General features: G+C 49.9%; 10 protein-coding genes across 10 annotated transcripts; 7 read left to right on the top strand and 3 right to left on the bottom strand.

The window, feature by feature from the left end:
* Positions 1 to 698: 698 nt before the first annotated feature.
* N7484_008808 (Ran GTPase-binding protein LOS1) lies at positions 699 to 4,099 on the bottom strand (the record flags this gene model as incomplete). Its single annotated transcript, XM_057119195.1, has 5 exons — positions 699 to 725; positions 787 to 1,241; positions 1,290 to 2,315; positions 2,371 to 3,940; positions 4,088 to 4,099. 5 exons carry the CDS (start codon positions 4,097 to 4,099, stop codon positions 699 to 701), a joined length of 3,090 nt encoding a protein of 1,029 aa, XP_056968750.1.
* A 1,986-nt stretch (positions 4,100 to 6,085) lies between these two features.
* N7484_008807 (cation diffusion facilitator family transporter) lies at positions 6,086 to 7,510 on the bottom strand (the record flags this gene model as incomplete). Its single annotated transcript, XM_057119194.1, has 2 exons — positions 6,086 to 6,717; positions 6,784 to 7,510. 2 exons carry the CDS (start codon positions 7,508 to 7,510, stop codon positions 6,086 to 6,088), a joined length of 1,359 nt encoding a protein of 452 aa, XP_056968749.1.
* A 507-nt stretch (positions 7,511 to 8,017) lies between these two features.
* N7484_008806 (putative SIR2 family histone deacetylase) lies at positions 8,018 to 9,159 on the top strand (the record flags this gene model as incomplete). Its single annotated transcript, XM_057119193.1, has 2 exons — positions 8,018 to 8,124; positions 8,151 to 9,159. The coding sequence occupies 2 exons, from the start codon at positions 8,018 to 8,020 to the stop codon at positions 9,157 to 9,159; spliced, it is 1,116 nt and encodes a 371-aa protein (XP_056968748.1).
* A 277-nt stretch (positions 9,160 to 9,436) lies between these two features.
* Positions 9,437 to 10,691, top strand: N7484_008805 (cyclin-dependent serine/threonine-protein kinase phoA; the record flags this gene model as incomplete). The annotated part of the gene is made up of 2 exons (XM_057119192.1): positions 9,437 to 9,670; positions 9,774 to 10,691. 2 exons carry the CDS (start codon positions 9,437 to 9,439, stop codon positions 10,689 to 10,691), a joined length of 1,152 nt encoding a protein of 383 aa, XP_056968747.1.
* A 1,487-nt stretch (positions 10,692 to 12,178) lies between these two features.
* Positions 12,179 to 13,564, top strand: N7484_008804 (putative cAMP receptor-like protein; the record flags this gene model as incomplete). Its single annotated transcript, XM_057119191.1, has 4 exons — positions 12,179 to 12,441; positions 12,492 to 12,693; positions 12,755 to 13,303; positions 13,361 to 13,564. The coding sequence occupies 4 exons, from the start codon at positions 12,179 to 12,181 to the stop codon at positions 13,562 to 13,564; spliced, it is 1,218 nt and encodes a 405-aa protein (XP_056968746.1).
* Positions 13,565 to 13,910: 346 nt separating this feature from the next.
* On the top strand, positions 13,911 to 14,666 carry N7484_008803 (PMF1/NNF1 family protein; the record flags this gene model as incomplete). Its single annotated transcript, XM_057119190.1, has 1 exon — positions 13,911 to 14,666. One exon carries the CDS (start codon positions 13,911 to 13,913, stop codon positions 14,664 to 14,666), a length of 756 nt encoding a protein of 251 aa, XP_056968745.1.
* A 47-nt stretch (positions 14,667 to 14,713) lies between these two features.
* On the bottom strand, positions 14,714 to 16,429 carry N7484_008802 (uncharacterized protein; the record flags this gene model as incomplete). Its single annotated transcript, XM_057119189.1, has 4 exons — positions 14,714 to 15,980; positions 16,069 to 16,210; positions 16,268 to 16,298; positions 16,367 to 16,429. The coding sequence occupies 4 exons, from the start codon at positions 16,427 to 16,429 to the stop codon at positions 14,714 to 14,716; spliced, it is 1,503 nt and encodes a 500-aa protein (XP_056968744.1).
* A 1,087-nt stretch (positions 16,430 to 17,516) lies between these two features.
* On the top strand, positions 17,517 to 17,882 carry N7484_008801 (uncharacterized protein; the record flags this gene model as incomplete). Its single annotated transcript, XM_057119188.1, has 1 exon — positions 17,517 to 17,882. One exon carries the CDS (start codon positions 17,517 to 17,519, stop codon positions 17,880 to 17,882), a length of 366 nt encoding a protein of 121 aa, XP_056968743.1.
* Positions 17,883 to 19,138: 1,256 nt separating this feature from the next.
* Positions 19,139 to 20,805, top strand: N7484_008800 (NTF2 and RRM domain protein; the record flags this gene model as incomplete). Its single annotated transcript, XM_057119187.1, has 3 exons — positions 19,139 to 19,456; positions 19,524 to 20,441; positions 20,515 to 20,805. 3 exons carry the CDS (start codon positions 19,139 to 19,141, stop codon positions 20,803 to 20,805), a joined length of 1,527 nt encoding a protein of 508 aa, XP_056968742.1.
* A 1,235-nt stretch (positions 20,806 to 22,040) lies between these two features.
* Positions 22,041 to 24,228, top strand: hsp90 (chaperone Hsp90; the record flags this gene model as incomplete). The annotated part of the gene is made up of 2 exons (XM_057119186.1): positions 22,041 to 22,298; positions 22,372 to 24,228. 2 exons carry the CDS (start codon positions 22,041 to 22,043, stop codon positions 24,226 to 24,228), a joined length of 2,115 nt encoding a protein of 704 aa, XP_056968741.1.
* Positions 24,229 to 24,435: the final 207 nt, after the last annotated feature.

The following is a 24,435-nucleotide window of genomic DNA, read 5'->3' as shown; positions in this document are numbered from 1 at the left end:
TTTCTGATTCGGGTGATTTCTTTGCTCAAGTGACCGACGGGACGCAGTGAAGGCCACTCTGTGATATGATTGAACGCTCCGAATGGGATACCTAATAATGAATGGGAAGGGGTTTGGTGGCCTAAAAGAATGTCTACTACGTTTCGACTCAAATTTTCTTCTGAACCTTCTGGACTTACTCTAGTTGGGGTATACTTCCTAGATCAACATGTTGCCGGGTATAGAAGAAGACCAGTGTATTCGTTGTCTACCTAGTTCTGTTCACCAGTATACCAAGCCTACCGACTCAACTTCAGTAAGATGTGTAATCTTTCTCACCTTCCTTTGAAAGAAATGGAGAATAACAGGTGTTCCAAGTGAGACGAAAGAACGTCCACGATGCGCTGCGAATGCAGAATGGAAAGGTAACAATCACTATGTACTCGAGCATGAACGCTTTTTTCCACTCGTTTCCTGAGGTTTATCCAATCGATGGGGGTTTTTTGGTTTATGATTGATGTGTAATGCATAATATGGTATCCATGAAGGAGGCTGGGAGGCAAGGGAAATGGATATAGATGACATGTTCGACTGGGCGACAGAAATCACATCAATAGTCGGGACAAGGACTGACATCACCTCGTCTCCGTCAAAAGGGAAATATGGGATGGGGGAATCTAAAAAGCAGAATCAAAATGAAAGGGTCGTCGAAGAGATTCTCATGCGCTCAATCGCTGGATGAATGACTACATGCAAAGTCAGTATGCGTGATCGGAAAGAACTACCAAAGGAAAAAGATTCAAATACCGGGAAGAAGTGCCGGAATCCCTTTGCATCCGGCTGGCTCAAGGCCGTCAAAAACTCTTCAATAAGATCCCCTCCCATGCCCATGCCCGGCAGTTCTTGGTTCCGTAGATACTCCAGATACTCCACACCTGTCTTCAGGTAGATCGTGCGCTGGAGTCCGCCTGCCTCGGCAAGGACCTGCTTGGCCTGGGCATCTTTGGAGTTGAAGGAAGGGGTCATTGGGAGCGCCCAGCATAAAGGTGAGAATCGCGAGATCATAAACCCGCCAAATCCAGGCAATGTTGTCTGGTTCGGCGTGGTTCCATTGGTGGCGCCTAGGGCGACGTCGGGTCCTCCCCAGGAGCTGCCCATTTTGTGGAGGACGGAAAATGCCATTTTGGCAGTGGTAAAGTCCTCGATATCTTTGGCGAAGTGCTCGATGGTGGTGATGACAGTTTCAAACATGGGTTGGTTTCCTTCTCAAGTCAGTATAGAACTAAATGAAGCCCGTAGGAATAACTTACTCTCACTAATGATGACAGCCCCAAGATCATTGTTGAAAACGGCGAGCAGGAAGTTCAAATATTCACGCTTGAGTTCAGCAAGTTGAATTTCGTCATCGGTTCCTGTCGTGGGATCCGCGATGCCAGAGAATACTCGCTGCAAGAAGGGGGTCAAGAGGGTGTCCAGGATGCTAAAGATTTCGCCCTTGAAGCCGAAAATGACCTGGTCGAGAAGACGCAGGAACAGAGCCATTTCGTCTCTTGATGAGGTCTGAGTCAAAAGCCCATCAATCCATCGCGGCAGTTGAGGGAGAATACGGGCTCCCAGGACGCCAATAAGACGCGAAAAGGCAAATCTAGCAGCAGTGCGAATATTGAAAGAGGTTTTGAGAGACTCGAGGGAAACCAGAGTCGCTTCTGCCACCTGACAGAAAGCTTCCGAGACCTCCGGTGCCGGCAGGTTGGACGGGGTGCTTGTGCCGGGCATCCAGTCTGAGAACCCACGGGCAAGAGTTCCTAGAGCCATGATGTCGTGGTGAATCTGCAGCAAAGCTCGCTCATCGTTAGACTTAGCTGCTTCAAGATTCCGCTCCATGTCCGCAAAGATCGGGGTTAGCACCGACTGGGCGTAGACGACTTGTTGATCGGCCGGAACTCCATGAGTAGAGCATATGATACCAACGGCCTCGAAGAGATACAGCTGGCTGGTAAAAACTGCATCTGCGGATCCTTCATGGTCCTCAGAAGCCATCTCATCCCCGTCATCTCCTTCGGATGGAAGCTCAGCTTGAATGACCAACAAATCACCAAGGGCCTCCACCATGGTCTGGGCCACATTGCCAATGTAGGTTCTGAGCTGCTTCACAAGACGCTGGAAAAGGTACCACGATCGAGTCTTCACCCTTCGGACTGGGTGGTGGACGAGCTGGAGGAAACTTTCCAAAACCCCGGGAATGAGGTGTGTGTGGTGTTGGAAAATGGCGCTATAACGCACGCAAATCTCCATATACTGAAGTTGCGTGGCAGGGTGGGTGAACGATCGAATATCTATTGTACGTGAGCTTGAATTTTTTGGTAATGGGCCGCAGAGAGAAGAGCCTACCAGATTCTACCATTCGGAGCATCATCTCAATGAGACGAACTGCAGCGGGGCCAGCGGGTTGGTTTTTCTGGTAGATACCACCGCGAGTGACGGCCAGATCACCAAACAAGAACATCTCATGCAGAGCCAAATCCAGATCACGCCAATCAATCTGGCCTCCAGATACTCGCAGGTTCTCAAATGTCGTGCCCACCAGCTCTGAGATGGCGTCGATGAATAGCTGTTCGTCCGCAGAAGCTACGATCTGCTGTAAAACGCCGAGTCTCTTGCGCAATTCCTGGAACTCAGCTTCGTCTGTCTGCTCGTCTTCATCCCCCCAGTTGGAAGTCTCATCGTAGCGCATCTTGGCAATGATTGCCTTCAGGACTGGGAGAAGGATAGCCTTGTTGCGTTCTTCGAAGCTTGGGTTAGTTTTGGACACCTTGCGGAAGTAGGTGAGTAGGTCGTTGACGCAGGGAATCACGGTCGAGCAGACTTCGTCGTATTCATCCGAAAAGTAACGCAAGACGTGCGGCAGGAAGACCTGCAGAAGATCGTCCGCCTGATCCTTCACTGGGCCCGTATCAGTTTCCAAAACCCGCACAATATCCATGACGGTGATGTTGACAAGTTTGGCAATTGTTTCTGCCAAATCGGTGTCATATTTGGAGGTGAATCGACTTTCACGTAGGGGCGGGCTGTTGGAGAGCTGAGTGACAATCGAGTTTAGATTCAGGAAGACAATCATTTCAATTTTATCGGCGGGCTTCATCTTCTTGCCAATGATCTCCGTGAAGACATCCACAGCTGCATCACGAACTCGCTGTTCACCCTCTCGCAGCTCTTGCTTCTCGGCCCGTCCAAGCTGCTGGAAAAGTAGATCCAGCATGGGCTGATTTACCACCAGACCAATATCAATCCAGCTGACCCAGCTTCCAACCGCCTTCAAGCAAGCCTCCACGACGGTATCGTCCCCATCGCGCCATTCTGAAAGGATCTCCTGCCAGGAATTCGCAATTCTCTGCATATCCCGCTCACGGATCAGATCCTTCAGTGAGTTGGCCTTATCCTGCTCTCCACGAGACCGAGAGACCAGCACATCACCAATCTCTTCGTGAATTGAGTTCACCACACGCAGATAGAAAATTATTCCGAGCGGGTTGTCCCGAGTCGTGCTAGCCGAAGATTTATAGGTAAGGCTCAGAAGGTCCTCGATGCAGGATTCCCAGCCATTGCCATATAGAGCGGAAAAGAGATAGGTTACGGTCTGCGCAATTTTGTTCTGGATGTAGGGGGCGTCGGGCGTGGCGGTCCCTTCGGGCCCGTAAACCTGCCGCAGGTAGGCCAACAAGCTATTCCGCACAATGCCCAGAGATGCAAAATCAATTAATCCAGCCTGTGCCGCACTATTGACAACTTCCAAGCTCACATGTCGTACAATTTCAGGCTGTTGTGGGGTTTCGGTGAAGAGGCCAAGGCAGACCTGCCATCCGGAGGGATCGGAGCGCAGTTGGTTGATGTAGTCGAAAGCCTGCGCTTTGAGAGTTTGGTCGGAGGCCGGGTCCCAGGCGATCTGAATAGCATTTGCTACCTGAAAGAGCGTATGTGTCAATGCTTCATGTTGATCTGGTGACCCCTCGTGGAGGGGCTGACTTGGGGCAGTGGGGGAGGGGTTATCGTATTTTTTTTGGGTGAACCCCTTGGGCTCGAAGGACCCAGTATGGAGCAGCAGACTAACCTGTTCAGCCATCTTCGACCAGCCAAACTCCCTTTCAGACGTGGAAAGGGGAGTGACACGGAGGGGGTAGATGTGTGTTGAGTTCAAAATTGTTTTCGGTGGAGGAGCACTTCCATGGTAAGGTAATCAGATTCCCGTGCCTGGCTCCGCCCTCGCTAACTGCTAACTGACCGACTTAAACTGAAAGAAAAGGGGATCTGATTATGAAACAAAGGGTTGATGTTTTCCTGGACTCTGATCTCTGCAGCTAAATCCCACACTGTAGCCTAAACAGGAAATTTAGTCATAACTTTTTGGTGCGAAACCTTGTCGACGCATTATGTCATCCCCGAGCCCATCTGGGCACTTGAGCACGAGGATTGAGCATTGCACGGGTTTACGTATTTCGAGGATAAAGTGGAGGTATAGTCATGAATACACCAAGTAAATGCTCTGATTTAGTAGTTACTCGACTTCTTATCTCTTCCAACGGTCGTTTTCGTACCAATATTGGTGGATAAATGTATCTAGTCAAGTATAGTACTTACTTACGAAAGCGAGTGTTTACATATCATGGTAGTGAATGTATAGTGATTTGAAATTACCAAAGCGAACCATCCAGCTTTATTTCCTGTATGTACATGGCTTTCATTCGTTCTGTAGCTTCATTGAAGGTCAGAAATATACAAAGTGAAGTAAATGACCTACATTACTACAGTGCAGCTATACTCTAAATAGTATACCTTCTAATTCCATAATAAAGGAACATTCTATGGATTATCTTGGATGCGTATCTGGCTATTTCAGATATCGTGCAACCTTATTATCTGCCAGCGCTGGAGATAAGTACAGCAGTAGGCGTACTTGTTATTTGTGCAATGCTGAGTTGAGCAGAAAAACAGACTCTTGCTTTAAAAGCTTCTTCACACTTGTCCCAGACCACCTCCAGCTGAAGCGAGACATATTAGCCTTCACTCGAGCAGGCCGGGAGTTTCATCATCGCCTATCGAACTGCTTTATCCCTCGTTTCCAAGATTCTCCATTAGACGTCACCCTCGAACATGGCTGGGGGGACTCATTTCGGAAAACCATCCGGTCACCCATCGATGCCAATCATCAAAGCGATGATTATTTTGAAATCCCGCTCTTCGCGCTACACTTTGCAATGGGGACCGTAAATATTTCCCCAAGTGCGGGTCCGGTAGAGTCAACCCAGCAACCAACTTTTGGGAAGGCATATACCACTCAGTAGTAAGAGAGCTCGCTTCTAAACAGTCTTATTCTCATCCATGACCATAGGGAAGTATTTTGAGAAGATACTTTGAAGATCCATGTAGCTTGAGTGACAACAAGGCGGTTTGAAAGTTTATATGTAAATATGGAGGACCCGACGAGGCATTCACTGAGCTTTTAAACCCCCTTAAAATTAACTATATATTATTAAAATGAGTTTAATTGAATGGTATCTAAAGATTATCTATAGAGGAAGATATAATTAATAGTACCTTCAGGGGTATATACCCAAATTATGGTGAGTAATACTAGACGTAAAAATTGATGTGATTGTATAAGGGTCACGAGATAATTTCTAATGGTTAGAAAGTTTAGAGTAGATTTTCATAGAACTTAGGTGACATTTCTATGCGTTAGATTGGTATTTATAACTATGCATAATTATATGGAATTTGCGTAAGATATGGTGATGTGTGGAACTGTTTAGTGAACTAATGGGGTAGGCCCGGAAACTGATCTGGGGAAATACTTTTGACTACCTACCTAGGTAGATAGTGTAGCAAAACTCCGAGGTTCTCAAATAGGAGCTTTTATTACGAATGAAAATTTGCTATTTTAACTTATTTGATTTCCCATCTTCAATGATTGGTTGGGACTATACACAGTACAGATTTCGACCACAAATCTGTTATGTCCGGGGATATAAAAGCCGCGCTGACTACCACTTTAAACGGAACCTGACTTGAAAGTCCCGTTTATTATGCTGTTTGATATGACGACCTTCACCTAGCGCCTCTTGTGGGAGGTGTGATCCTCATGAGCATGAGACCCAGAGGTGATGCTACTGGAAGCATGGTCATGGTTTTCAAACTCGGGGTTTGCACCGGAATCCTGGGAGACAAACTCCTCGGAGAATGTCAGCTCCTGCTCCTCCACTGGGATGAAACGAACTTTGACTCGTTTCACCCCACGAACACCTGAGCCGATCGTTTGGCGGACAGCTTCTTCCACCACTCTAGAACGAGTGATGGCCCAGGCCCCGGGTACGGCAAGTTCAATATCCATCAAGTAGTTTTGACCAGACTTCATACCCTGGATATCGCGGATAATCACCTGCTCACCGTCTTCAATATTCTTCAGCGCCTTTGTGGCAGCGGTTTGCACGGAAGTTTTGATTTCGTCATCCACCGTGGTATCAGCCAGCTCCAACAGGGCGGTAATAGTATTTCCCCAGCCGGCCTTAATGACCATCAAGGAGATTAAAAGACCACCAACCGGATCCAGCCAGGTAGCGTCTTGAAAAACGTAACTTCCACCAATCGTAGCCAGGGCCACAATACTGGTGAGAGAATCAATTCGGTGGTGGATGGCATTGGACGCAAGCACGGACGACTTGCGCTCCTCGGCTACTTTCATGGCTGTGCGACGTTAGTCGATCTATGTGGCTTATTATACCCCACACCGCGGGCTGCACTTGTACTTACTTGCACGGTAAAGCCATTCCTTGACGACAATTGATCCGCCGGCTATCCAGGCTGCATGAATACTAGGGCCCATTGCCTCAATACCATGGCTGTGTGAATGCCCGTGTCCATGTCCAAAAATTCCAATGTGAGCGAGAGTTTCTGCCATGTCGGGGTAACAGTGGGCCAGCAGGACCTGTCCTGCATTGAGACCCATAAACACACCACCGCATAGTAACAGCCCGCTCACGCCCAGGGCGCCGATGCTCTCCACTTTTCCATAACCGTGGGGAAATTGTTCGCTCGGGGGTTTGAGGGACCATGCGACCGTCCCCAGGGTCAAGAAATCGGAGACCAAGTCGGTGAGGGCGTGGTAGGCGTCGGCGATCAGAGCCTGGGAGTGAAAGACGTAGCCTCCAATAAATTTGCTAATAGCCATTGCGAGGTTGGCGACCAGGCCAATCCGGGTAATGCGCACACCGGCGTCATGTTTGTTCGTAGAAGTCAGATATACATTGTCGTGATGGTGGTGGTGGTGACCATGGCCGTGACCGGCGTGGCTTCTGGTTTGCGTCATGGGGAGTGGTGTTACAGAAGACCGTCGAACATAGGAGGGGAAAGATTTCAGAGAATTGAAGAGCGAAGGCAGGGAGGTAAGTACCCGGCGCTGATCCGAGCCACGGGTGAGCTTGATTCGAGAGTGGAGGGAAGGACGAAGCCTGCAACGCAGGGGCTGTGTCAGCGGCATCGTTTTAGCTCGAGGCACGCGAGCACGGGCAATCGGGACAGGGTGTTCTCTTCTGGGTCTCAAGGTCCATAGCCCACCGAGAACTTCTAGATCTATGGTTGAGTGGTTGTAAAGAGAAAGAGATGAAGATCAGGTAATCCGGCAGATACCGAGTTCCAGTATGAGCTGATGTGCTCATACTTTACCATTCCTCTATCTTCATGGCCATTGTCAATGATCTCTTCAGCCAAAGATCAACTACTTAGCGTTGTACCCCCCCCTAAATTTCCTTTTGTTTCTTTCTATAGTGTTCCCCTCAACTTATTTTTAGGCTGATCATCTGTGTCGTTATTATTGGCTTACGGACTTGATATTTTCCATAAGCTTGTTTAAGCTGATGAAACTCCGATACAAAACCCAAACTTACATGTACCGTGACCCGCTTGGAGCCAAGCCCGTTACGCAATCAGAGTCCCTTTCCTCTCCGGACTTTCTGCCAAGAACTATATCCCTCAGGATGCGTCCTCAATGACGACGCCTGCAATTCGCATTCCCTTTACGGGTCCACTTCCGCCAGCCATAATAGTTCCACCGTCTGCCAGGACTGTGGACGGGGCTATTAAAGCCGTCGCTGAGTTCTTCACCGCCCCCCGTCGTCGAGCTTGCGAGGCATTGACGTTGGAGGAAATGCCCAAACGGTCTTACTGACGGGTGCTGGGATTTCGGTCGCATCAGGCCTGTCAGACTATCGGGGGGATCAAGGCACCTATCGACGAAATCAATCCTACCGACCGATCTATTTCCATGAATTCCTGTCCCATCATGAGTCCCGCAAACGGTATTGGGCGCGAAGCTTCGTGGGGTGGCCAGGTCTGGTGAAGGCACGGCCAAATTCAACCCATCAGGCCATTCATGACCTCGCTGTCAAAGGATATATCAGCTCGGTTGTGACACAAAACGTCGATTCCTTCCACTCGCTTGCCCATCCAGAGCTATCGACGCTCGAACTACATGGATACCTACGATCGGTCGTCTGTACCAGTTGTCGTAATCAATTCCCTCGAGCAGATTTTCAGTCGTCCTTGGAAAGGCTAAACCCCGCTTGGGCCGAATTCCTGGCCCGCATGGTTGAGCAGGGTGCGCTTGATACAACCAATGCGGACGAACAACGGCGCAAGGGTTTGAAACTGAACCCAGACGGCGATGTAGATCTTGCGGAAGCGCCTTATTCTACATTCCGATATCCGTCCTGTCCGACCTGCTTAGAGGACCCTCCGATCCTGAAAGATGGGACGAGGGCCCATGTCCAAGTTGAGCACGACGGTGCATGGATGCTGCCATCCAATGCTGGGATCTTAAAGCCTGCTGTGACTATGTTCGGAGAGAATATCAACCCAGCAGTCAAAGCAGCTGCTGAGGAAGCTATCGATGATGCCGGGCGCATACTGGTTCTTGGGAGCAGCTTGGCGACCTACTCGGCGTGGCGCTTAGTAGAACGGGCCTACAAACGAGGCATGCCCATTGGAATTATCAATGTCGGTGGGGTCCGAAATGAGGCCATGCTGTTTGAAAGCCTGGATGCCACTTCAAGTGCTCATGTGCGGTGCAGTTTTCCTACACAGTCGGTTCTACCAGCCGTGGTGTCTGAACTGCCCCGAATTACAATGTAGCTAAAAGTACTCTCGGGCCCCATGGCACCCGTAGAGTCTAGAACCCTAGTCATCGCAACTGTAATGCTGACCTAAAATGAATCAAACACATTGCAACCTTGCTTTCTATCTTAATCGGATTCCAAATTACTATCAAGAAAAACCTCAACCTCAAAATTCAAGTCCAAAGTCCAAAGTGCCAAAGTGCAAAGTGAAAGCGCATGGGTGGAAACCGAGTACATAAGCCGTGGCGGTTTGACTCGCGGCCCACCAACGCGGGGTCCCTTCCCATCACAGCATGGAGCGACTCAGGGATTCTGCAGGCCACCCTTTAAAGACTACACTCGTCTCCCCCCGTTCTTTCCTCTTCTCTAAACCCCTGAAACCATCGGTCTCATCACAACCATACAGAATGGATAAATCCCAACAACCCAGCTCCTTCCAGCAGCTGGAAAAGGTTCGCGCCCTTCCATTTGAAATCCCCAACCTGACTGACTTATCCTGGCAGCTCGGTGAAGGCACTTATGCCACTGTACGTTCCGATTCTTCCGTGACATCCGCATCCCTATACTCTACGCTTAGAAACCGTTCCGCCCGTCTACCTTGAGTTTGTCGCTGATGTAGGGTGATCATAGGTTTTCAAAGGGCGCAATCGCCAAACGGGCGAGATGGTTGCGCTGAAGGAAATCCACCTCGACTCGGAAGAAGGAACCCCATCGACCGCTATTCGTGAAATCTCGTTGATGAAGGAGCTGAAGCACGAGAGCATTGTGTCGCTTTACGATGTCATTCACACGGAGAACAAACTCATGCTGGTCTTTGAGTTCATGGACCGGGATCTCAAGAGATATATGGACACCCGGGGCGATCGGGGACAGCTGGACCCCGTCACTATCAAGTCCTTCATGCACCAGCTGCTGAAGGGTATCGCGTTCTGCCATGAGAATCGGGTCCTCCACCGAGACTTGAAACCACAGAACCTGCTGATTAACAAGAAGGGTCAGCTGAAGCTGGGAGATTTCGGTTTGGCTCGCGCATTCGGTATTCCTGTCAACACCTTCTCAAATGAGGTCGTCACGTTGTGGTACCGGGCACCCGATGTCCTGCTCGGCAGCCGCACCTACAACACCAGCATTGACATCTGGTCAGCCGGCTGCATCATGGCTGAGATGTACACGGGCCGCCCACTCTTCCCGGGCACCACTAACGAGGATCAATTGCTGAAGATCTTCCGGTTGATGGGAACGCCATCTGAACGGTCATGGCCTGGCATCTCCCAATTGCCAGAGTACAAGCCCACTTTCCACATCTATGCCACGCAGGACTTGGGCTTGATCCTCCCGCAAATCGATCAACTTGGATTGGATCTATTGAACCGCATGCTTCAGCTGCGCCCAGAGATGCGTATCAGTGCCAGCGATGCGCTGCAGCACCCGTGGTTTCATGATTTGACTCAACTTCAGGCCCAGCAACAGCAGCAACAGCAGCAACAGCAGCAACAACAACAGATGTCTGGTTATGGGGGCATGGTCCCGCCTCAGCCTGCCTACTAAGGGCTGAAATTTGCGTATGACGAGATAATGAGCTCGGTTTAGACGATCAGAAATGGAAGGGACTCGGCGTTGCACCCAGGTACTCAGTGTTGGGATTTTTGACTGTTTTCTTTTTCTTTCTTGTGCCATTTTCGTTTTGCTTGTCCATCATACCAAAGACAAGGATTGAATGGTCTGTAATTGCATGGGCTTTCCTGTGTATTATTTCTTGCAATGGCACCCTCGGCATAGTCCGTCGAAATATCTGCCTTAAAACGAACTTTGATCACCAAACACCCACTCCGGCTTCTTACAGAGAATTCCTAGGATAGCATGCTTTTCTCGTCTTACCTCACCCATAAATCAGGAGTAGACAGGATTAATTTGGGGCGACTTTTGTTTCATGGCCTGGGCTTCGAGTTAAATCCGCTCCTTTCCTCTCAAACCACGAGCCAGAAGCTGTTCCAAATACGAATCAGTGCTTTATCCGGCAATGGGGATGGGATCAACGTTTCTAGCTCGATTTAAAGATCCTCTTGCCATTGCCAACCCGGGAAATTGATGTTTTGATTTGGCCCTGCAATGACGACCAAATGCTAATGGTGTACAGACCCAACGTCGGAAGTCCGCTTTATATCATCCTGGTCCGAATTGAATAATGTTACACCCGGACATTTCTATCCTCAGGTTCCACGGGCCAATTCTATACCAAAGCCACACGGCTATAACCAAGAAGAGATGTTTCCGAGATGTCCCTGGTACAGCCCTTAGCCCCGGTGACTTGTCACGACTTTAAACCTTCTTCGAATCATAAAATTTCCTCGGGTTACCACAGACCGATGATATTTTCTAAGTCTGTATACCTAGCAGGTTGCGATTTGTGTGGTTCTAGATGTCTCGGCTTAAGGTTGGACGAAGACCAGATTGATACGGCACATTCCCTGCCACAACACTCATGCTATAATGAGCACATAACCAAAAGCCCGAATAGTAACCAGCCTCGAAACCTTCTTTCCTATTTATAGCACACAAATGCCGCGTTTTATCCCACAAAAGGGAGCTCAAGCATCCGTTCACTAGGTTACCAGCATGGAAGAAACTATTGTCTAGGAGATCTTAGATAAAGCCCTACTCTAAAACCAGGAACCGTCTGACCCTACCTGGATACACAACAGTATAATGCCATATGCCAATAATGACTGGCAACTTTCCTCTGAAGCTGGAATCAAGACGACAATATGTGAATCGGACTGGTCTCACAGTTTGAGTTTATATTTTTTCTCATTTGATATGCAGAAGACCCTTACAAGGACGCTAGGCCCCCAAGAAATCTACTTAGGTATGTCTCTCCAATAAGTGTCAAGACCAAGAATCCCTGCAATAAGTCCCCACTTGGGTAGGACATCCACATCAACTCCTTTGGGCCATACTGTTCTTGCGGGGAATAAACCAAACGATTCCATTCTCCTGTTACCAGAACCCTCTTCAATCCGTGGATGTCATAGACCATGACATTGTCGCCGTCTGAACAACAATTGTCCGCTATATCGGTCACAGAGCGTGTCTGCTCTGTCTTCTCCCTCATTGGAACCTTTGTCATCGTCACGACCTTTATTGGATCATGCTCGTTCCGAAAACCAATCAACCGGTTGGTATTCTACGCTTCCTGGGGCAATATCATGGCCAATATTGCGACACTGATCTCACAAGACGGTATTCATGCTGGCGTTGAGGGCTCTTTATGCCAGTTCCAGGCTTTTCTGATTCAATGGTGAGCTTCGGTCTGCCAGATAATTGACCTAGTTTTCTGACATTCTCTAGGTTCATGCCAGCAGATGCCTTGTGGACCTTGGCCATGGCTTGCAATGTATACTTGACATTTTTCCACAAGTACAACTCAGAGCAGCTACGTCGATTGGAATGGAAGTATGTCCTCTGCTGCTATGGTCTTCCCTTTATTCCTTCATTCGTGTACTTTTTTGTCAAGACGCAAGCCCGAGGTCATGTATATGGCTCTGCCATTGTAAGTGACCTTATCTACCGTTTCATGAATTTTCCTTCAGGCGTGCTTATCTTGTCTGTAGTTATGGTGCTGGGTAGCTTTACCGTGGGATTATCTTCGAATCGCTGTCTTCTACGGACCTGTCTGGTTTGTCATATCCTTAACATTCGCCATTTATCTTCGAGCTGGGTCAGTGATATACCAGAAGCGTCGTCAACTCCGAGTCCTCGGGGCCATCGAATCATTTGATTCTGAAGGCAATTCCGCAATACCCCCCATTAAATGCGCGGGTATTCAGGTCACCCACGAGATTGCCTACTCTTTACCGGAGTGCCGGTATATGTCGACAAGCGATGCCAGGGCAGCCAGTGATCTTCCAGTTTCACCATTTAGTCCATACTCGGTGACAATTGAAGGTGGCCCTTTCGAGCCTATGGCATTTTCCCAGCCCCAACAATCTAGCCCACGGCCTCAACCCAGTAACCGTCGAGCAGAGATCCCTCTCAAGGCAATGCGCTCCGAAGGGGCTGACTATAATTCTCATAGACGGACTAGCTCAGAGAATAATTCTGCAGCTTGGGCGTATACCAAGTATGCAATGTTATTTTTCATTGCTTTGCTTGTGACTTGGGTAATATTTATAACCTTTTAACGTGTCCAGCAGAGATTACTAGCTCACACATTTCAGGTTCCCTCCACTGCCAACAGAGTATACGCTCTTGCTCGTCCGGACGATTTCTCTTTCGGTCTGAATTACGCCTCTAGCTTTGTTCTCCCACTACAGGGATTCTGGAACAGTCTCATTTATGTCTCGATTTCTTGGCCTGCGTTTAAAGCTCTCTGGGTAGATTTACGTCATAAGACGATGATACACAGATTCTCCAAGTCCTAGGATATGGAATCTTTATGCCTCAACGGACTCCATAATTGCCCGGATAGGAACGGGAGTTATAATCAATTTAGTTCCATGGACTTTCTGACGCGCATTCAGGTGTCTATTCCAATAAGGAAGATTAAGGTCACTTAAATAGAAGCATTAATTTTGTCGAAATGTTCATTGACATAGTAAGTACATGATAAGGTATAATTGGTGGGTCACACGTGACCTGTCGCGTCGCGCTGGAAGTATCCTCAAATCTAGCCCAAATTCCTCACCAAACAACGGTCTCCTAAAGCCACATTCGTATTTACGCATACATTTCGAGCCAATTTAAGTCTACGAACCTGCTACGGACACCATGGCAGAGTCAAACTCCAATTCAACGCAGCTGCAGCCGCCTGCAGCATCGGCCTCCGCTCCCCCACCCGCCCCAGAGTCGCAAATCCCTGGACCTCGCGCTTCGCGACTGGTCCAGGTATTTGACCAGGCTCTAGCACGTACCCTTCGCGCGAACTCGTATTCCAACTTTGCGAGCTGTTTCCCCACGCCTGCCCGACATGTTCCCGCTAGCCTGGAAAGCGTGTGGAGGCAACTGAACGCAAAGCTCGAGGAGGGTGCCAAGGCGGAATTCGAAGAGATTATAGCTGAAAGGGAAGCGGTGAAGCATATCAATGAGTTGGATCAGTTGGTCGCAGAGGCCAGGATCAGGAAGGAGAATGAAGGAGAGAGCGGAGATGGACCACAACTAGGCAATGCGTATGTTTTTCTTCGGTCTTGTGGAGGCTACTACACCGATACTGACATTCCGATCCAATATAGGCCTCACACACTCGGAGCTGAAGATCTCTATAAAGCACATTTGACGCCTTATCTTCAGGAAGCGCAAGCTATCCTGAATGATAAACTTGAGGCTACACACGCTCAAAATGCAGAATTGTCGCAAACTGTACAGGCACAGAGATTGGAAATTGAAAAACTTCTTTCTCATCTTGAATCGGTTGTTACCGACGTCGAAGGTGCTGCGACGGCAGCCATACAGTTCAGTCAGGAGCACCATATTCGCCAAGATGCGATTCAAATGGACGAGGAAATCAACCCCCAACCAACCGTCTAAGAATAAAAACCTCATGGGAATTTTTTTTTATTCAATACTTTTGGGGTTCATGAGATCAGGGCACTCAACACGGTTCCCTCAACCAAACCATCTTCCACCATGTCTTGGGCTACGCCAATCAATTTCTCCAGACCTCCCGCTTTAAGCTGGTCCAGCTTGCTCTTGTCACCTTCCAGTGCAGCTGCGATTGCCTCCTTGTACGACCCGTCACGCTCTTCTTCCACTGCTCCATCTCGACGAGCCAGGGCGGCTGCTCCTCGATAATAGGTCTGGGCGTTTCGCACGAGCATGGCCCCATTCTGCTGGGAAATTGCATGGTTCCACGGTTCTGTTCCGAGGCGCCAGCGGTGCATTTCGACATCTCCTCTAGCGAGATGGATCTTGGGCAGATTTTCGGCACTGGGCAATTTAGATGCCGCCGTCAACGCATCCAGGGCGACTGATAGCGATTGCCAGCGAATACTGAGAGAGTTCTTGAGATCTTCGGGTTCGTAAGGAGGCACATCGGCAAAGGCTCCATTCATCGATGTCAACGCCTCGGCTTTGCTACAGAGCCCTTCCGGATCCTCTGACACATCCAAATCCGGCCCAAAGGCCTGTCCAACTTCTTGTCGGTAGGTCTGGACATCGGTATGCCCACCTCGATACAGTACCTCGTGTAACGCACAGATGAACTTGCCGCGCGCTAGTCCCGCCTCATATTGCCTATCTGAGCCGTCCACATAAGCTGGAAGTCGGGTTTGGATCAGCCCCGAAGAATATTCTTGCACCCAACCCACGCCACCGGCATCGGGATTGAATGTCAACAGATTGCAGAGAGTGGTCAGGGTATTGATCTGTGCAACCGCTGTGTCAACCAGCGTGTTCTTGGTGACCGGTTCGACAATCGCGGCCCACTGCTCTTGTGGATCATCGTTTGACTCTGCTTGGCCGAGCTGCGGCTGCCCTGGCTGCGATGCTGGCTCTGGAACTTGAATCTCCGGGTCGACTGATTGCATTTCTTCGATTTGCTCTTGCATCTCGGTGAATTTCATCTCCTGCAACACGAGACAACGCTGGAATAGCTCGATCGCCTCCTGCAAATAGGTGCTGGCCTGCATCAGTTGCTCTTCCCCAGGATGCTTAGAGTCTGACAGGATCTCTGCCAGACTAGTTAGCACCTGTCCGCTATTGAAAAGGACATCTGGATTGTCCTGGTCTAGCTTTAGTGCATCGCGATGAGACTGCAGGGCAACTTGCAGGATTTCTGCTTGTGGTGCGGGAAGCTGTGCAGCCAGCTTGGGGTGCTGGGTGATTTCATATTGCACACGAGCTCTATACTAGAATTAGCAATGGAGAATACATTATGTCATGGACTTTGAAAGCTTCGCTTAAATGATGGACTGTGTTGGTGTTCACATACTTGTTGTAGGCCAAGTCAAATGCCACTGGGTATTTTTGCAGACCTTCGTCGTAGTTGGAAATGGCGCGCATGAAGAAGCGCATAGATTTGGCGGCATCACCAGCCCGCCACTTCTCGCCTGCCTCTTCTAATTCAACGCCGGCTATGGGTATAGATTAGCGTAATCCGGGCCAATGGGCCGATCATGGTTGATCCTCACCAGCAAGAAAATCATCAGCTGTGACTGGTGCCTATACTTAATTTGCTTAGTGTCTTGTTTCCCCTGCCTACAGTAAGATGTAGGGGATGTTTGATATACCTGTTGCTTAGCGGCTTTTTTCTTGGGTTTAAAATCCTTGATCAAGGCCTTGGGTTTACCCATCTTGTAGCGTTGTGAACCTACACAATCAATGGAGGGGTTTTGGACAAGTTTCGGGCGAATGAAGTAAGTGGAGCTGCGAGCTTTTGCGGTGCCAAGACTTCGGGAACTATTCTCCTTTTCACATACAACCTCGGACGTACGGGCGATTTGGGTCATGAGGAAGTTCGCATTTCAAAAGATAGTACTTCTGAGATACGTATTATGTCACTGGCTTGCATGTCCATCATCATGGAACGGGGTACTGGCACCGGTGTGATGGATCTAGAGCTCTACCGGGACCAAGTACAATGGTATTGAACAAAGAAAAAAGAAAAGAAAAAACGAAAAAAAACACCAAAACCACAAAAATCGATTCTAAAATCATCCTGGCTGATCCGCACGTGGCAAAGTTCCACTAGGGGATTTTAGTCTGAAAGGATAAGTCATGTAGAGGTAAACTCATCCTGATTCTTTGCGCTTTCTCATCCCTATCGTTGGATCATTTCTATTACTGCCGGAGTTCCCCTTTGCTGACGTCTCCCTTTTTGTCGTATTATTCCCTGGACTAAAAAAAGGTTCGTCAGTAGCCTTTTGGCAGTGTGCACTAAGTCGATCCCTCCGCTCATTTTCCCATATACCCCCACCGCCGGTCTGTGACCCACTCAACGCCGTTTGGCGCCTCCTGAGTCGTCTGGGTCGCAAGCAGAAACTGGGTTCCTCCGTGGCTGCATTGGTTTCAGTCCCGCCCTTCATCTTGGAACTTTCTCTTCTTCCAGACCCCCCATTCCCCTTCAAATCCAGAGTTGCGGCCCCGTCGGTATGTGATAAATATACGATTCCTTGCAAGGGTTGACCTTGGGGGCGAGAGCCCCGACCCCGAACAAGATCGCCTATGCTAATCTATTTATTCCTCAGTATTTCTCTCCATTTCACCATCGCAAAATCCCCGACCCTAACAACTCCTTCAAAAGCGTCTTTTTTGATCTACGGAAATGGCTCGCCAGACGTCTCTTGACTCGGAGCGACCCATCATGACGAACTCGGTAGGAACTTTTACCCCGGCCCCCCCTTTACACACCCCTCCTTCCTTGCCACACCGGCACCCACCATGAGAGCTTTTGATAAGCGCAACATGCCTCTAACACGTCTGCTCCAGAACCGGAACTCAAAGCGATTCTCTACCATTAGCGGAAGCCCCTCGCTCGCCGCCTCCGAACGCACGATTGGAAGTCTGCCCAGTGGAGACCCTCGAGTCGCTGACATCACTCACCTCGGTGATGGCCTGGAGCGCCTGGAGAACAAGCCCCTGCAGGCGCAACGCTTTGTGCCCACTGAGGAGAAGTCTGACAACTTGAACAAGCTCGCTCTTGGGGCCAAGGTGGAGCGCGCCCTCGGACGACGAATGACCAGCCAGGATGCAGTGATGCGCAAGCCTGTGCTCAGTGAGAAGGCTGCGGCGAGCAGCACCGCCTAGACACCATTGCCTAAACCGCATGCCGGATTCAAGATTTACGGATCATTTGCAATGATGATACCAATTTCTGAATGGTTCGGGCTCATTTTCTGATGTCTTTCTATTTCTTGAGCATCCCGTTTATACGCTTCTTGACCGAGGCTCTCCGATCGCTTTCATCTGTGACAATTGCCCTTCTTTCTTTGATTCTTTTGTTTCTTTTTTCTTGGATTGCTTCGCTCTCATGTCTTTTCTCATACCCCCTTCCTTCTTTCTCGGCTTCCATGGCGTTGATATGAATGATACTTGTATAACCTTCTTTCATAGTATATGTTCCTTGGACTTGATTTATGACTCTTTTCCACAAATTCCGTCGGAAACACTTCTTCGCCTATATAAACACATGAAAAATACCAAAGGATCGAACAATTCCGTCTTCACTAATTACCGAGTTACCGCTCTATGCTAATGGAATATGGCGTATGCGCAAGTCGACATGATAGATGATAACAGCATGAACATCGAGTCGGGTCTAGGAAAGCAAAAACTTGGAAGAAAGCTTTCGATCAAAAAAAAGCTTACTGAGGTCATTTTTTCTCTGGGATTATCTCGTCACTGGATCATTCTCTCTGAGTCTTGACTTCTATAGATTAGACTGTGTTCTGCCGGGCGGTAAATGTGTGCCAAGCCCACCGAAACCCGCACGGAGTCGCAATCGAGGAAGTCGCTTTTTCTTCGAAGGCGAATTTCCCCCTCTCAGAACTTCATCTCATCCTTGTTTGCTCCCCCATATCCTCTCCTCCATTCTCCGTGTATACACGATCTTATCCCCACGTCTTTTCTCCTCATTTTCTCTCGGTCATCTCTCCCGCGCCCACCCTTCGCAGAATCTTTTCCGTGGATTCCCATCACAGCTATACTTCCCCGAACACTCCGCATCTCAATCGAGGATTCCCCATTTTCTTTTTTCGGCTTTCTGCTTGCATTCACTATCATCATCCAATTGATTGCATTGGCACCTCGTCCTTTATCGCATTTGTGAGTCACCCGGGAGCCGAGGCCAAAGCAATGTGGGAGATATCGGAATTGACCATGTCTTAGTGAAGCGAGCGGCAAAAAAGGTTCATTTAGATCTCACACAGCTTGATTTGTTGCAGAGGCTCATCCAACGTCTTTCTTGGGTGCTTATCGATACACCTTGAACTCACTCGGTCACTTCTATAATTTTCGATCCTGTTTTCACTTCAATTTCCGAAGACCCAAGCCCCTCCAGCATCATGGCCGACATGAACCAGGTCCCTGTTAACGGCAATTACCCTGCTCAGCACGCGTACCCGGAGGCATTCAACCCTGCCCACCCTACCATGAACACTGCGGCCAACTTCCAGCCCGCTCAGTCTTCTACTCCTACTACCGCCACTCCCACCGAACAGAAGAATGAGATCACCAAGGACGAGGTGGGCTGGTTCTTCGTCGAGCAGTACTACACCACTATGAGCCGTAACCCCGACAAGCTGCCCCTGTTCTACTCCCGGCGGTCTCAGCTTGTCTTTGGCACCGAGGCCGAGTCGGTCCCCGTTGCCATCGGTACTAAGGTGCGCGCTTTGGACTTTATCACATTCTCTCGCAAAACAGTCTCATATTGACATTTTATTCTATTAGGCTATCAATGAGAAGATTAAGCAGCTCGACTTCCAGGATTGCAAGGTGCGCGTCCTGAACGTCGACTCTCAGGCATCTTTTGACAACATCCTGGTTGCGGTCATTGGTGAGATCTCCAACAAGTCCGAGCCGTCTCGCAAATTCGCGCAGACCTTTGTTCTTGCGGAGCAGCCCAGCGGCTACTATGTCCTCAATGATATTTTCCGGTACCTGGTGGAAGAGGAGGAGTTGGTGGAAGAAATCGCTGCTCCCGCTGAGGCCACCGAGGTCCCTGAGCCCGTTGCTACCCCTGAGGCCCAGGTGACTGACGAGGCCGCTGCCTCCAAGGTTGACGAGAAGCTTGAGAATGAGACCAATGGTGTGGTCGAGCAGCCTGAGGACGTTACTCCCCAGACTAATGGCACCCCTGCTGAGGAGGAAATTAAGGAGACTCCTATTCCCGCAGTTGAGGCTGAGGTTGTGGATGATGAGAAGCCCGCCACTCCCGAGCCCTCTCCTGCCCCTGTGCAGAAGGAAGCACCTGCCGAGAAGGAGTCTGCTCCTACTCCTGCAGTCCCTAAAAGCTGGGCCAGCATCGCCTCTTCCACCAAGCTAGGCGCCGCTCCCGTTGTTCCCGCTATCCCCGCTGCTGCTCCCAAGGCTGCCCCCGCTGTTCCTGCTGCCAGTGCCCCTCAACCCGCCGCTGCTGCTACCCCCACGGCCGCCACAGCCGAGGCTCGCTCCCAGGATGCTCCTTCCACCGATGCCGCTGGTTGGCAAACCGCCGGTGCCGAGCACAAGAAGACTCAATCTCGTGCCGAGGAGCAGATCGTCCTGGGTTACATGAAGAATGTCACCGAGAAGGTCGACTTCGCTCTGCTCAAGCAAACTCTCTCCCGCTTTGGCAAGCTCAAGTTCTTCGATATCAACCGTCCCAAGGTCCGTTCATTGTCCATCTGCCTGACATGCTTATTTGGGTAATGTTTGACTAACACATATATCTTCTTACTAGAACTGCGCTTTCGTTGAGTTTGCTGAGCCCTCCGCCTACGCTGCTGCTGTGGCTGCCAACCCCCACCAAGTCAACGGCGAGCAGATCATCGTTGAAGAGCGCCGTCCTCGTGGCAACGCCTTTGGTGGCAACGGCTTCACCGGCCGTGGTGGCGCTCGTGGCCGTGGTGATCGTGCTGGCAGCCAGGGTCGTGGTGGTTTCCAGCGTGAGGGCCGCGGTGGCTTTGCTCCCCGTGGTCGTGGTGGCAACGTGGCCGCCAACAAGGGCCGCAGCCAGACCCAGGCTGCGTAAGTCTACATCCCCTGGATGCTTTTTTTCAGGATCTGTATTACTCCGATTTTGATTTTCTTTGACTCTTGGGTATCCCTCTTTTCCTAATGACATGTGTTATGTGACGTCCCTTCCCCTTCCCCTTTCTTTCCTGTCACAGTGCATATTAGCGGTTGGGTCCGGGTTGGCTGGAAAAGTTGTGTCTCTTTCCTTCCCTCTGGGCATTGTGGTTTTGTGTTTTGCCTTATGTTGGTTACTGGATTTCTATTTCTTTTTTTATCTTTTCCTTCTCGGTCTGGGTTGTCTCATGGCCATTTTGACTGGACAATTCTTGCCCTATATTTCCTCTTGTTTTGTGACAAGACCTATTCTCGCATATTTTATCTCGCATAGCAAGCTCCCGGATTTTGAAGTGTTGCACCATATGGTCCCATTCTCCTTTGTTTTGCCCTATATTTTTTATTCCCGGTTCATTCGTGTATCTTTTGCTCTAGGGGGGACCATGGTGGAAGATGTAAATGAAGAAAAAAAAGAGGGATTGCAGGATATGGAGTATGCAATATAGGAATCTAGTAGATTCTACGACGATCAGATCCATTACGGTGCTCTCTACTTTTGCTGTAGTACGTAGGGTCCTATACGGAAACGTTATAAGAAGGTTCTGGATGGATGCCTGAGGCGCCCCAAGCTCCCCTCAAATGCGGGACATCGATGCTCGTAGATTATCGTAGAATCTCCTAGTCAATCAATGCTCGGGGTAAAGAAAGGGGGAAATGATAGAAAAAAACAAAAATATAATATTAATGAGACGTATAACAGAATAAAACAAAGCTAGGCCAGAAGAATCTAGAACTAAGAGTTGCCTGACCGACCGGGGGTGGTGGAAGTTCCTGGATCATCGTGGAAACCCACCAGAGATTTCCTTAAGTCAAAAAGCTTCCCCAATTCCACTTTCCTCCTTCTTTCCATCACAGGACCTCTTTCGGTTTGTGGCAGTTCACCTCTCTATAATTGGTACGTTCACATCCCCCCTTCACCGACTTCTCTTCACCGTATCACATCCCGCCTGCCATCTCAGAGTGAAAGAGAGAAATCTCAATCATACCTTGGGAGTCATCCAAATTTCTCCACCTATCGCCACCCAAACAATACTCTCATCTTTCATCCTCAACTTTCCTCGAGGTCGTTTCAATTTCTTCGTTTCTTCCTTCTAACGCTCGTTCTCCATCAGAATTCTCCCTCCCCACACCGCCACAATGCCTGAGACCTTCGAGTTCCAGGCTGAGATTTCTCAGCTGCTCTCGCTGATCATTAACACCGTCTACTCTAACAAGGAGATTTTCCTGCGTGAGTTGATCTCCAACGCTTCCGATGCTCTGGACAAGATCCGTTATGAGTCCCTCTCGGACCCCTCCAAGCTCGACTCGTGCAAGGACCTCCGCATCGACATCATCCCCGACTTGGAGAACAAGACCCTCACCATCCGTGATACCGGTATTGGTATGACCAAGGCTGTAAGTACCCCTCCAATGAGCCATTGCAAAAGCAAGGGAAAAGAAGTTTTCAGTTTGCTAATCCTCTACATAGGACCTTATCAACAACCTTGGTACGATCGCCCGCTCTGGTACCAAGCAGTTCATGGAGGCCCTGTCCGCTGGTGCCGATATCTCCATGATTGGCCAGTTCGGTGTTGGTTTCTACTCCGCTTACCTGGTCGCTGACCGCGTTACCTTCGTCTCCAAGCACAACGATGACGAGCAGTACGTCTGGGAGTCCGCCGCTGGTGGTACTTTCACCCTGACCCAGGACACCGAGGGCGAGCCCCTCGGCCGTGGTTCCAAGATCGTCCTCCACTTGAAGGATGAGCAGCTCGACTACCTGAACGAGAGCCGCATCAAGGAGGTTGTCCGCAAGCACTCCGAGTTCATCTCCTACCCCATCTACCTTCACGTCCTGAAGGAGACCGAGACTGAGGTCCCCGATGAGGAGGCCGAGGAGTCCAAGGAGGAGGAGGAGGGCGACGAGAAGAAGCCCAAGGTTGAGGAGGTCGATGACGAGGATGACAAGAAGGATGAGAAGAAGAAGACCAAGACCGTCAAGGAGTCCAAGATCGAGGAGGAGGAGCTCAACAAGACCAAGCCCATCTGGACTCGCAACCCCACTGATATCACCACTGAGGAGTACGCCTCCTTCTACAAGTCCCTCTCCAACGACTGGGAGGACCACCTCGGTGTCAAGCACTTCTCCGTTGAGGGTCAGCTTGAGTTCCGCGCCATCCTGTTCGTTCCCAAGCGCGCTCCCTTCGACCTGTTCGAGACCAAGAAGACCAAGAACAACATCAAGCTGTACGTTCGCCGTGTCTTCATTACCGACGATGCCACCGACCTCATTCCCGAGTGGATGGGCTTCATCAAGGGTGTTGTTGACTCCGAGGATCTGCCCCTCAACCTGTCCCGTGAGACCCTCCAGCAGAACAAGATCATGAAGGTCATCAAGAAGAACATCGTCAAGAAGGCTCTTGAGCTCTTCACTGAGATCTCCGAGGACCGTGAGCAGTTCGACAAGTTCTACGCTGCCTTCAGCAAGAACATCAAGCTCGGTGTCCACGAGGATGCCCAGAACCGTGGCACCCTCGCCAAGCTGCTCCGCTACCAGTCCACCAAGACCGGCGACGAGGTCACCTCCCTCACCGACTACGTTACCCGCATGCCCGAGCACCAGAAGAACATGTACTACATCACCGGCGAGTCCATCAAGGCCGTTGCTCAGTCTCCCTTCCTGGACACCCTCAAGCAGAAGAACTTCGAGGTTCTGTTCCTGGTTGACCCCATTGACGAGTACGCCTTCACTCAGTTGAAGGAGTTCGACGGCAAGAAGCTGGTTGACATCACCAAGGACTTCGAGCTTGAGGAGACCGAGGAGGAGAAGGCCGAGCGTGAGAAGGAGGAGAAGGAGTACGAGGAGCTTGCCAAGGCCCTCAAGAACATCCTCGGCGAGAAGGTTGAGAAGGTTGTTGTCTCCCACAAGCTGATGGGTGCTCCCTGTGCTATCCGTACCGGCCAGTTCGGTTGGTCCGCCAACATGGAGCGTATCATGAAGGCCCAGGCCCTGCGTGACACCTCCATGAGCTCTTACATGTCCTCCAAGAAGACCTTCGAGATCTCCCCCAAGTCCTCCATCATCAAGGAGCTTAAGAACAAGGTTGAGGCTAACGGCGAGAACGACCGCACCGTCAAGTCCATCACCCAGCTGCTCTTCGAGACCTCCCTGTTGGTCTCTGGCTTCACCATTGAGGAGCCTGCCAGCTTCGCTGAGCGCATTCACAAGCTCGTCTCCCTCGGCCTGAACATCGACGAGGATGTTGAGACCGCTGACGAGACTGCCACCGAGGCCGCTGCCCCGGCTGAGGCCACTGGCGAGAGCGCCATGGAGGAGGTTGACTAAATGTCTTCCCCTTACACTTCTTTTTTGCTTAAATCAAAGTTCTTATGGGAAATGGGAAACGGGATACGACCCTTGATGTTTTTTTTTAAACCTTTTTTACAATGAAGCTGAATTCTTTTACTTTTCCATCTTCCCCATAAAATATCCATTTGTATGTATACTTGACAATTACACCAATTTGGCAATAAATATCTGTAGTGCAGCTAC

This window comes from Penicillium longicatenatum (assembly GCF_028827895.1).
Source record: "Penicillium longicatenatum strain IBT 33135 chromosome Unknown contig_6_segment0_segment0, whole genome shotgun sequence".
NCBI lineage: Eukaryota > Fungi > Ascomycota > Eurotiomycetes > Eurotiales > Aspergillaceae > Penicillium > Penicillium longicatenatum.
Note: the sequence above shows the minus strand (reverse complement) of the source record. Positions and strands in the feature narration are given on the sequence as shown.